We start from the raw sequence: 12,636 nt of genomic DNA on the forward strand, positions 1-12,636 counted from the left end.
ATTAACAACGCAGATTGATACTACAAATTTAACTACCCAGAAAGCTGAGCATTTCTTTTTGCAGGGCTGTTTCTGGTTGGTTAGTTTGTGTGCAAATGTATACATGTTAATTAAATACATTTAATGATGTGGGAAGAAATTGGCTCCTTGGTCTCCTTTTAGAAGGGTAATGATATTGGCAAACCTATTGCAGCCTTTGAAGTTGGCCCTTGACCATGACCTTGAAGTTGACCTCTGGCAACCAGGAAGGCAACCCTTTTCTGTGTGGGAGACTGCGCATCTGTGTGGGAGACTGGGGAAGCTTACTCCTGAGGTGTGTCCAGCTCATTCACGCGCATTTATTGATAGTGGTCAGTGGACAGTCTTGAGGGGCAAGTGATCAAGAAGGAGAGAAGATGACCACTAGATTGGACCACCAGGACTTTGATATTCAAAGTCCTTACACCAACACAAACCTGGGTCATTATCAAACATGCTTTACATTGTGCGGCTCCAGGAAGCTGAAGTTTCCTATAGGATCCCTGTGTTGGAATGTTGGCTTTCTGGATGCTTCTCAAACTGGTCTGCTTCTCACTCTCTTCCACAAGCAGCTCAGCTATTTAGCATGAGGTCGTGAGCAGCGGCAATCCCTTTTTTTTTTTTTCTGAAAGGCACTGTTTGTGAAATCACTGGACACCACTCAAGCCTCTTGCTCCAGGATCACTTTTCTTCACTCTTCTGTTCCTAGCCCCCTTTTCCCTGCCTCTTTCTCTTCCCTTTTACCAAACTTGGAAGCAAAATCTCACATTTTAAGAATGGCATGGTTGCAGATTTGACTACTGTTTGGTTCGACAATTGCATCAAGCTTCTGCCTTAGTCCTTTCCAGGTAACCTTGGTGACTCAGACTTCCTGTGGCGTACACCCTCGAGTTCCTGCAAAACTGAGGTAGGAGAAGGGCCAAGGTTGGCAGCCATGACCATTGGAGGCAAGTCTTTGTCCAAGAAATGGAAATAGCTCTGCCTCCAGTCAGAACAGTTCTTAAATGTTCTACTCCTTGGTGAATGAAAGTTTTTCTTTTGCTTCTCAGTGTTTGAGAAACCTTTGGGAATTATGCTATGTTGAGCTGGATATTAGCGCAATTAATTCTCTCTGCTTAAAGGCAAGGCACCAGTGGATCCTGCTAATTGCTTCAAGCAGAAAGAACTCTCAGCCACCTCAGAGACTGCAGTAAAAAATGATAAGAAAATCAGCCAGAAAAGGAAGTGTGGAGGGCTGCATTGTAGGGGATTCAATGATTTAGCATCTGTAGGGAAAGTTTCTTTTTAAAAAGATTTTTTTTTTTTTTTTGATTAGCGAACAGGGGAACATTCAAAAGGAAGACAGACAGAGGCCCGCAGGGAATGCTGTGCAGCCTGGGATAGCTTAGGCTTCTGTTCAATCATTTCCCCAAACAGGAAACCACAAAACGGTAGAGATTAAGGTCACTAGATCATTGGGAAAAGAGCATAAGTTTGTCTGCAAAGCATTATGATGTATTGTGACTGGGCCAAAACGCAAGCATAAATCTTTCATCGAAAAATGCAACAACAAAAATCCACCCTTCACACAAAAAGCCCAGTTGGCTCTCCCATTGTACCAAGAGGCCCGAGCTGCCTCCAGCAGCATTTCTGTAATTTTCCTAGTGAGAGGACAAGCAACAGGAACATAAGGAGAAAAGCTTTGTGCTGTCTGTTGGCAGTGCATGTTTTGTTTTGCCTATTCGCACTTACAACTCAGACAGGTAAAGTTTAGGTCTGTAAGGTGGGCTCATGTCGTTTATTTTCTACCTGGCCCTTATATATTGGTGGCAATAAAAATATGTCAAAATGAACCTTTGCGTACAGTTCTGCATCAAGTCCCTTCTAAGTTATAGAAGCTACATTTAGAGCACACGTCTCCCTTTTCGCTTTGGTTTTTTGTGGCACCCCTAATTTAGTTGAGGCAAAGTCTAGGTTGAGAGAGCATGGATCCTCTCTGGATGGATCTGTGGGGTGCCCTTCCAAGGTATCTGGCTACGCCCTTGAGACTTAGACCCTACAAAACCTCTCTGATCTGGTTCTGCCCCATAGAGGAGAAAGCAGTTTTCCTGCTGAGAGAGGTGATCCCTGAGTGAACTGTTGATTTATGTACTTTGAGGACTGCAAATGTTTATGGTTTCACTTGCTAAAATAACTAGCCTCTCAGAAAAGGCCGGAGTGAAGCTGACTTTTGTTGGCCTCTCTTCTGAGGAAAACATCAAGGATGAAAGAGCGAGCTTGCCTTTCCTCTCCCGATTGCTCACTGCTTTGCAAAGTTCAGGAACGTCAGCTGCGTCAGGACAAGGGTCGCCCCCTTTGTATGTCTGTTCCCAGGTGCTTGGCCCCTCCGCTGCTCATATAAATATTTGTCTGCTGGACAAGCATGAGCTGATTGAACAATCAAACAAAGGAACACTGCAGCACATGTCGAAGCGAGAGTGCGCTCAGCGGCTCCATCTCACACAAAAGGCCGCCTCCTCCCTTCCGTCCAGATGGACGGAGTGCTCAACTGCCTGCAGGTCCAAAGGCTCTTCCTCCTAACCATATGGCACTGTGGGTTAGAGTTTGGCAAGAGGTGTTAATGGCTTGAATCTAAAATGTCCCTCACATGGTCTGGTTTCTCATTCCACGGCTGGTGGCACTAATTTTGGAGCTTGTGGGGCCTTTGGGACATGGGGCCTGGATGGCAGAAATAAGTCAGTACGATGATGGGTCATTGAAGGTAATGCACTATTCTGGCATTCTGGCCTCACTCTCTGCCTCCTGGCTGGACTGAACTGTGATGAACACCTACCTCGTGTTCCTGCTGCCACGGGTGATGTTGATGAGTGTGGGCCTCAAGCAGCCAATACTTACCTCTGTACTAGAGTAGAGTACATATTTTATGCTTGCCTTTGCACTTGAGAAAGAGTAACAATGACGTTGGTAGGACCCTGCTCTTCAGGTTACAGAAGACTTTTATGTATGAGTTGACCTTCCCCAAAACTCGGAACTATAGAAATTCTATTGTTCCAGGAGCAACCAAGGGCTCAGCATGAGTTAATGACATATCAGAGCTCACTGAGTAAGCACTGGCCTGGTTGATAAGGCCAGCGCTAACGTTCAGGACGTCTGTCTGCACATTTCACGGGGGGCCTTTACGAGCCCCTGCCGTTAGCTGTCATATTGTGGTCCAGCACATCTGTGTCAGATTCTAACCCTTACGGCGCTAGCCACATATTTCATTTGGAAAATACTGAGCTGCTTCGTATTTTGCTCCAAAGGTGGCTGTGATGAGATTATTACCAAAATGTTCATTGTTTTTTTCCATGCCTGGGATGCTGTGGGCACTATGTGAATAGATCTCCTGATTCACTCGATTGTTATGTGCCTTTATACCATGTTATGGGTGTGGAAATGTTGGTGGATGGGCCTGGTGGCTTAGTTGAGGCAAATCTGCTATTTAGTACAGAGCTAGCAAGCAAACCCAGGCAGAGCCTATGATGTTAACTACAAGCAGGCATTCTTCATTCCAAAGGTTTATATTTACCCTGAGTTTGACTTCGTATCTGTAAAAAGTGGCCTTTGACAGCGACACACTATGGAGGAGACTTATTAGAAGTGTGGGCTAGGCATGGGCAGACCTGAACTTTAGCCACCTTGCATCTAAAGTTGATTCAATGACACTTGCTTTCTGAGAGTCCTTTAAGATGCTTGACGCACTTCCTACAACAGAACCAAAGTGGGTTCTAGCATTGGTCAAGATTTTTCTTTTTTAAGCTGTGTCATTTGCCACACTTGCGTGTCATTCAACGTGGGGAGATTGCTTGTGATCTTGAATTCTGCACTTTGAAGTGCTTTCAGAGTAATAATTTAATAATTTATGGCTCTGAAGTGCTATGACCAATGTGCATAAAGTGAGTATTGGAAAGTTGTTCTCTCAGAAGGTTAGTGTGTGAGTACAGAGTTATCCTGGCTGCATGTCCTCCTGCCGCAGCACTGTGTTGGAATTTCTTCTGAAATGACTCTTGTCTGAAAATCATCACGGATTATGAACGTTTACTTTAGAAGGGCTTGAGGGCTCCTTTCAAGCCGTTGCAAGCTAACCAGCACACTGGAGAAGAGGGAGCCAACACTCTGAACTACTGCACACCAGGCTTCGTACTGGGAGCACTGAGTAACTGGTTCTCATCGATTCTCACGTCTGCTGTGTGGGTGACACCATGTCTGTGCCCAGAGAAGCATAGAGAGTCTCTGTGAGGTTACCAGTCACGTCTTGGTGCTTCTGGTCTCAGCTTTTGGGCATGAATGGCACTGTATGCATCCAGATTTTGCAATTTTTAGCAGTGGAAACATGGGAGTATTTGGTTGAGAGATATTAATGGATCATAAAATTCTCAGAACCCATGAAGGACTGGGATGAAAAAGGAAAGGAACCAAAGAGGGTTGGGACATTTACACAGGGTAGAGAGCTTGTACACAGTTCGGAGTGCCCTGTGTCTGGTTGCCCAAGTTGTAAGTGAAGAGCTTTGAGTCTTTTATCTTAGTTCATTTGCCAGTTCTTCCTGTAGGGGAGGAAACTATGAGCGACAGTCTCCGAGGTGCTCTGTCCAATGGTTACCCATAGTTACCAAGGGAAATCAGAGTGGACATGGCTAGACAAAACAGCATGTAATTCCATGTAACATGACAGAGAGCTGTACAGTGGGCTATGCACCACATAGGCATCGGCAGATTGTATTGGGGTAGGGAGCAGGGCAGGCCCAGCAAGCATATAGAGAGTCCCTTCCTCCAGCAGCTCATGGTATTCCGCAGCGGCCCCAGGAGGACCACAGACAGGGGCTTTGAAACTGCTTAAGTGAAAACACAGGAAAATGCTTCAGGATGTAGGTATAGTCAAGGACTTCCAAAAACCCTGACCCCAGTAGCACAGGAAATAATAGCAAGAAATGACCAGTGGGACACTGAAATTGAAAAGCGTCCACAGATCAAAGGAAATCATTACAATACAGAGACAACCTACAGAATGGGAGACAATCATTGCTCACATACATCTGATCGAGGATTAATATCTACATTACATAAAGAACTCCAAAATTTAACTCCAGAAATTGGTTCAGCCAATGTACAGTCAAAAGAATGGAACAGACAATGCCCAACAGTAGTTCACATGTCCAAGAAATCTATGAAAAAAATGTTCAATATCCACAATATAAACAAACTATATGGGAAGGTAGACAGACATTTGCAATCCCAGCATTAGGGACATGGAGACAGGAAGATTTCTAGGACCTGCTGGCCAGCTAGCCTCATTACTTGGCCAGTGAGAGAGCTTGTCTTAATAAAAAACAAAGAAGGAACAAACAAAAAAGTAGACAGTGCCTGAAGAATGAGACTCAGAGTTGTCCTTTGACTCTCACATGTCTGTGTACACCTACATACACATGTGCGCTCCCTCCCCCCCTCTTTCACACTCACACACATGGTGTGTGTGTGTGTGTGTGTGTGTGTGTGTGTGTGTGTGTATGTGTGTGTGTGTGTGTGTGTGTGTGTGTGTGTGTGTGTGTGTGTGTGTCCTCCTGGCCCCAAACCCCTAGAATAAAGACTCATGAGATTTGAAATATATATATTTTCAAATACCTAGACCATATAGCTAGGCTCTTCTCTGACTAGCTCACAACTTAAAGTTTGTATTTAATATGTAATTTATACTTAATCTATATTATCTATATATAATCTCTCTATATATAAATATATTGTTATATGTATATACTAACCTACATTCTGCCGTGTGGCTGGTACCTCTGCTCAGGTACCACGCATCTGTTGTCACATCTTCTCGGGCCAATCTCTCACGCCTGGCTCTATCATAGAGTCCTTTCTGCCTGCTGGACATCCCACCTCCAACTTCCTGTCTCAGCTATAGGCCATTAAATTTTTATTGACAGGTCATGCTTCCATACAGACATAAGAGATTCTTTCTACACATACAATCACACACCACCACCACCATTACCACCACCACCAGCAGCAGCAGCAACAACAACAACAACAACAAAAATTATGTGAAGATTCCATTTTCCTCCATGAGAATGGTCATCACAAAAAATAAAACTGAGAACTAGTGCTGGTGATCAAGGATTGGGTGGTATTGGTAATGGAACATTATATATTGTTTTAGGGAATAAGCTGGTACATCTATTAGGAAGTCATTATGCAGGTTCCCAAGAAAGCTAAAAATAGAACTATCATATAGCCCAACTGTACCACACCTGGGTACATAATCCAAAGTGAGCATCCTACAGAGGTACTTGTACATCCATGTTTATTGAAGCATTTTCTACAACAGTGAAATTATGGACTCTGCCTGCATGTCCATCAACACATGTACAGATAAAGCAAATGTGGAATGAATATATATATATATTATATATAAGTTATATTGAGCCAGAAAGGAGAAGAAAATTTTGGCACTTTCAGGAAGATTGATTGAATACAAATCATGTCATAAAAAGACTACACTCAGAAAATAAATATCAGATGTTTTCTTTCGTATGTACCTTGTAGGTTTATATATACGTGTGTGTATATGTGTGTATATATGTACATATATGTTTGTGTGTTTGTATATATACATTATGTAATGTATACACACACACACACGCACACACACACACACACACACCATACATATGGCATGAAAGTAGAACAGAGAGAAGTAAGAAGGAGAGGGTGAGAGAGTGATGCGGGGGTAAATATGAACACATAATGTACTTATACAGACATGTCTTAATGAAACCTATGATTTTTATAATGGATATATACTAAAACAAAATTATTTTTAAAAAACCCAAAGAAGGTCACCCCCTATGGCAGGAATGAGACCCTGTCACCACCTGGGAATAATGCTTCCATGCATTCTTGTCCATAGGAAGAGAGACATGACTGAGAGGAGCCCCTCAGGGCGGGTGGGCAAGCTGCTCAAGGTTGTTGATGGAGACAAGAAGTGGCTTTCACACTCACCCCCTTCAGTTTTCAGGGGCTTTTGGTGACACTGATCACTTAGTCGTGGGAATCAGTACTTTCTGGTTTAGAGGGACTGGCTTGTTTTCTGAAGGACTCACCCAGCACCTCACACACTCATGGCTTCCTTAGCAACACAGTGGCCATATGCTTAGCCTTTGCCTCAAGAAGCCGCATGTAGAGGAATGTACCTCAGAATAGAGATGAAAGCATGTTTCCTGTGCTGTGTCTTTCCAACTATTTATATTTTTATTTATCTGTGTATCTGTGTACACATGGTTGACTGTGCCACAGGACACATGGTTATACTAAGAGAGCTCTAAAATGAAGTCATTTCTTGCCTTCCATGTGTGGCTTCCAGGGTTTAAAATCAGTCGGTCCAAGGTTATAGAGAGTTTTGGATGACTGTTCAGGTAGCAAACTGTCTTTGTCATCTTCTCATTTGGAAAGCTACTAACTTGCACTCCCTGTATACTCAGGAAATCAATTTTATTCTTTCTCAAGTCTCTGATGGGGTTGAAGACCAGATAGTTTAGTTTTACAATTAAGCTTAGTTGTTTAGGGGTTAAGATGTTTTTAGGTCTAGATAGATGTTTTAAGTTGATAATGACAGTATGTGATGGAGATTGATTTACGTTCAGAAATTTAGGTGCACCAAGACAGGAAAGATGTTTTCTTCAAGGCTGTCAAATACAAATAGCCAAAACACTGTGAATGTAACATTTATATAATTCCTGATTGTGTCATGGTCCTTCTTGCTATAGATAGTTTATTGTATATATGTGTAGTAATATAAATGTATATGTAATTTTTTTAAATTTAATTAAAAAATAAAATAAAGTAAAATAAAATCAGTTGGTAAAGCTTGATGGCAAGCCCCTTAACTAGCCAAGTCACCTCACTGGCCCACTCTCTGCCTTTTATCAAAAATAAAATGACAACTGTCATCCTGATCACATAAATGCCATGCTCATAAATGCCTCAGTTTTGGAATGAGTTTTCACATTTCTCTAAGAACCAAAATAAAGTTGTTTTATCCAGTTGTTATGACAACTGGGGACTGGTAGCACTATAAGTTGGCAGGTTCTTTCCCCAGTCAAACCCTTTGTCGAACTGAGGCACCTGGCTTGCTCTTAGTGTCCCTGCCTGTTATGTAGTTTTTCATTATGACAGCAGTGTAACCACGTGAACTGAAAAACTCAACACCAACCAAGCCTGAACAAGTCAAACATCCCTTGGCTGCCTTGAAACTGCCATCATGTTTCCTCATTCTTTCTTGAGTTGAAAGCGTGCATGTGTTTTAAAAACATGGGAGTTAAAGAGTATAAACAAATGCAGTGTTTGATTGATTTTTTCATATAATAAGCATTTTTCCATCGTGTGGCATAACAACCAGTTTTACTAAGCTAACCAGCTAGCCCTCCACAGAGCAAAGGAAGGCTCTAAGAATGCCTTTACTCCTGGTCCCTCTCACAGCTGACAGGCAGGAGTGTGGGCATCTGGGGTGTTCAGGGTGCTGCCAGGTTCATCTCTAGAAAAACAACTCCACTACCTTTCCTTTCTCCTTGCTTAATTTGATGCACTGCTGACAAGGACGTGTAGCTAGAAGCTTACATCTCTCTCTCTCTCCTCCTTGTCTCTAGATTTTGTTCCTTTAATCAGCCACACACCCAGTGGAGCTTTTACATGACTCTCCTGCACTTAGCACCCTAAGTCCCAATCCTGGGAAGCTCCCCAGTCTAGGACAGATGGAGTTAGATCCCTATGGGCCAACATGGGTAAAGCCCATATGTATGTCTTTCATTGTCTGCAGGAGTGTGGGGCTGGCTCCACCCCGAGACTTCTGTGTCTCTCTGGATGTGAGTAGACATGCTCATAACTTCCAGACTACATGTACCTGGGTTTTCTGCTCACAGCGGCTGGATCCCAGGGTCTCTTGCCCACCCATTCAGTCTAGAGGTTGCCTGATAAAGATCCCACCCACCCCACCCCCAGGTAAGGACCGGCATGAACGTGCATTGAAAACCTGGATAATTAGAGTCTGTTGTCTGTGAGACTCAGCAGTAACACACCGCATCTGCTGAAGATGATAGAGCAACAGCTCACAGGCTTCCACTCTTCCTGACTTTTTGTTCTATCTGGGCCCCTAATCTCTTGGTGGGTCCCATTCATGTTCAGGAAAAACAACCTACCTGCCAATTGCCTCTGGAAATACCCTCGATGACACATGCGGAAGCATGTTTAGCAAAAAATATTTAGACCTCTCTTAAGCATTTACTTGATTTCTCTTTTTCTGCATTTGATTTGTGAGCCTTTTAGAATTGCAAAGTGTTGGCTGTGCTTTGATAAGGGAGGATATTCATTGCCTTCCCCTACTCCACTCTCCCCCCACTGTGACCCAATGAGCCTTCTGCATCACTTCATACACAGGATTCTGCATCTTGGCTCTTCACTGCCTTGTTCCAGAGTGCTGGTGTTCTTGTTTGTGAAGAGTTTGGAATAATAAGGAAAACAGCTCAGGAGTGGGCAGGCTCAGTTCAGATCAGCAAACAGGGGCTACAAGGCTGTGAAGGAAAGCCTGCAAGCTATGCCTTTTGTTATTGTCCCTTAAGAGTGGAAAAAGAAACAACTGACCAATAACAACAACAACAACAAAAAGAACCCACCTTACACTGGTTTTTAAGAGATGGTGATAGAAAAAAAAAAAAATGTAGCTACCAGGGACACTTCCGAGAGAAGATGCTAGCCTATAGCCTGGCCATGGACAGCCCAGATGCACAGACACCCTGGCAAGTTGCTAATTTATCCACATCTTTGCACGGAACTCTGGAAGGAGGATTACTTTGTATGTGATTATCCTCGTTAGCTAGCCATAATGAGGCCTTCAGAGAATGGTGAGGCATTTGAGCCTTGTTCACTGGTACCCATCACATGTAATTGTTTCCATACTTTTGATGGAAACAGCTGTCCGAGGCTTTGCAGAGGCCATAAGTACTAGGAGCCTTTGAGGCAGTGTTTTGTATAAACAATGCAAATATTTTATTGCTCAGTTGAGTCGAATCTTTTAAAATGGCCTTAAATCTATCAAGACGTTTCCCTTTGGGTTCCTGTGTAGGAGGCGGGGTGGCGATGGTGACCGAGCAACATAAAAGGCCGAGTGTTCCTGCGGTGGAGGCCCCGACTCTTTCATCTTAGCCTGAATCCTATCCCACCTCTGGTTGAGGGTTGGGAGTGTGTCAAAGTCCTGGGATTTTTAATTACATTTAAGCCTTTTAGGAAGCCTGTTCCATGCAGTAATGGAAACAAATGCATCAAAACACTTGATATGCAATTTGAAGACTGAACCAAAAGTCTCTGCTTGGGACAAAACAGAGCCTGAGAGTAGATCAAAAGTTGCACAGAGTGTAGGGAAACTTCTTCATTGCATAAAATGGCAACACTTTATGATAATTATGAACTTGTTAGTACTATGAAAATGACGTCAGAAGTATTAGAAAGGAGGAAACACAAAGAAGGGTGTGGTTCAAGTCTTTACCGTGTAAAGTAATGAACCACAGTATTTTCCAAACTTTTCATTTCACACATGTTTGTATATATATCTAGTAAGGTAATTGTCACGTGGCTTATGTTTGGCTTTCAGCATTTGTATTTCAAATCTATGATAAGCGTAGCCCACCTCACTTTGTGGCTCAGCTACTCACGTAAATGACTTTACAGCATCCCATAAAACTCCTGTACATTGTGCATTTCACTTCTCACCACTTACAGGATACTGGCTTTTGTTAAGTTCTTGTTTGTATTGAGTCTCAACAAGCATAGTTACATGAATTTTAGTTTTCATTCTTTCTTTATCTAGAGTGCATTTCACAAAACATGGCTCCTGGGAACAGAAAGTACCCATGTTTCTAAACTCTATTGTGAGTTGTGTGGGGAGGAAAAAAAAAAGTCTCAGCATTCATGTGAGAGGGAAAGATTTGTTCTCAAAGGAAGGACTTCCCTCACTGTGCATGAGTGGCTGTCATAAGGCAAAGAAGCCTTAGGAGTGCTGTGAAGTCAATGAATTTGAGAATTTGCATCTTGCTTGAAGAAGCCCTTGTTGCTGCAAACCTGACACGGGAGGACTGAGCGATATGAAATTCAAAGTGTGGTATTCCTTGGTTCCATTAAAATGTAACCTCCTTCTAGCCAGCCAAGCGAGTTGTTCATGCCTGCATGAACACACACACACACACACACACACACACACACACACACACATGCACACATACATACACACATACATGCACACACATACATGTACACACATACACACACACACACACACTCACACTCACACACGACTTTTAAGTTGCTCTTAAACCTTTTAAGAAGGCTGAGATAGTACACACAGTAAAATCCAATTTGAGGACTCAATGAAAGGTCTCCTCCATTCAGGCCCAATTGGAGACTAAAGAGATCAACACGGTACAGAGTCCAGGAAAACCTCTTTGCTTGCCCTTGGGACACAGGTGTCTGTTGGTTATCATGAGTTAACTTTGGAAGTGTGTGTTGGCTGAGACAGGACCAGAGGCTCTTTCAAGTTGTTGGTATGTATATTGACCTGGGAGTAAATGAGCTTCAGATCTGCAAGGCTGGCCTCTTGGGACTCTGGCTCCAAAACTCAGGTTTCCATGTCTGATTTGGATTTGCCGCCCCCCCCCCCTCCCGCCACCCCTGCCTCTCTGTCCCTTGCTTTCCCTTGTGAATCCTATACTTGCTGAGGCCTGGGCTTTGTTGCAGGTTCTGCTGTACAACGGTCAACTGGACATCATCGTGGCAGCAGTCCTGACAGAGCGCTCCTTGATGACCATGGACTGGCATGGGTCAAGGGAATACAGAAAGGCGCAGAGGAAGGTTTGGAAGATGTTCAAAACTGACAAAGAAGTGGCTGGTTACGTGCGGAACGTAGACAAATTCCACCAGGTATGCAAACGCTTGGGGGACACAGGTCTTGGGAGTGGGTTGTCCTTAAGGAAAGTCACAGAACAGCCAATATGTGGACACATGTCTTCTACAGCCCTCCCTTCAGCAGAAAAGATAAGGTCCTGTAATCATAGTCTAGGCCTCTGGTGTCAGGGCAGCAGACAGAAGTCTGAGACACTGGAGAAGTTCAAAGAGGAGAATCATTAATGAGAAAATCCCAATGTGTTTGGGAATCAAAGGGAACTTGGCCAGTTATGTGAGGAGAATTCACTGCAACCTCCTCCCAGCATCTGCGAACATGTTTTTATAAGCCATGTGGAGGCCTAACTAGAACAAGATCTCTTGCTAGCTGCCCCGGTAGAGTGACCTCACTCAGGGCTCAAGCTTTCCTCCTGGAATTTTCTTTTCTCTTCATTTTCTCTTTAAGTTGTGGAAAAAGTCCTTTGTGGACTTCGTAACATGCCTTGGTGAGCATCCTCATCCCAGTGTCCACTAGTAGCTCCCAGTGTTAGCGAACTGCATGGGGGAGGCCTTCTGGGCCCGAGGGTTTCCTTAAGAAAAGATTTCAAATCGTGTATTCACTTTCTCTAACAGAAGATGAGTGTATTTTTTTCTGTTTCTAAGAAAATGTTATTA

The 12,636-nt window shown here is 43.4% G+C and overlaps 1 protein-coding gene across 3 annotated transcripts in view; it reads left to right on the forward strand.

Moving 5' to 3' along the window:
- Positions 1 to 12,636, forward strand: part of CPVL (carboxypeptidase vitellogenic like) — a 110,870-nt gene that overhangs the window by 67,857 nt on the left and 30,377 nt on the right. For all 3 annotated transcript variants that reach the window (XM_084786334.1, XM_084786333.1, XM_084786335.1), the window contains one exon: positions 11,818 to 12,000. In XM_084786334.1, the coding sequence (XP_084642460.1) occupies positions 11,818 to 12,000 (183 nt within the window). The remainder of the gene's footprint in view (positions 1 to 11,817; positions 12,001 to 12,636) is intronic.

The sequence above is a fragment of the Acomys minous genome (genome assembly GCF_964271855.1).
Source record: "Acomys minous genome assembly, chromosome: 6".
In the NCBI taxonomy this organism is placed as follows: domain Eukaryota; kingdom Metazoa; phylum Chordata; class Mammalia; order Rodentia; family Muridae; genus Acomys; species Acomys minous.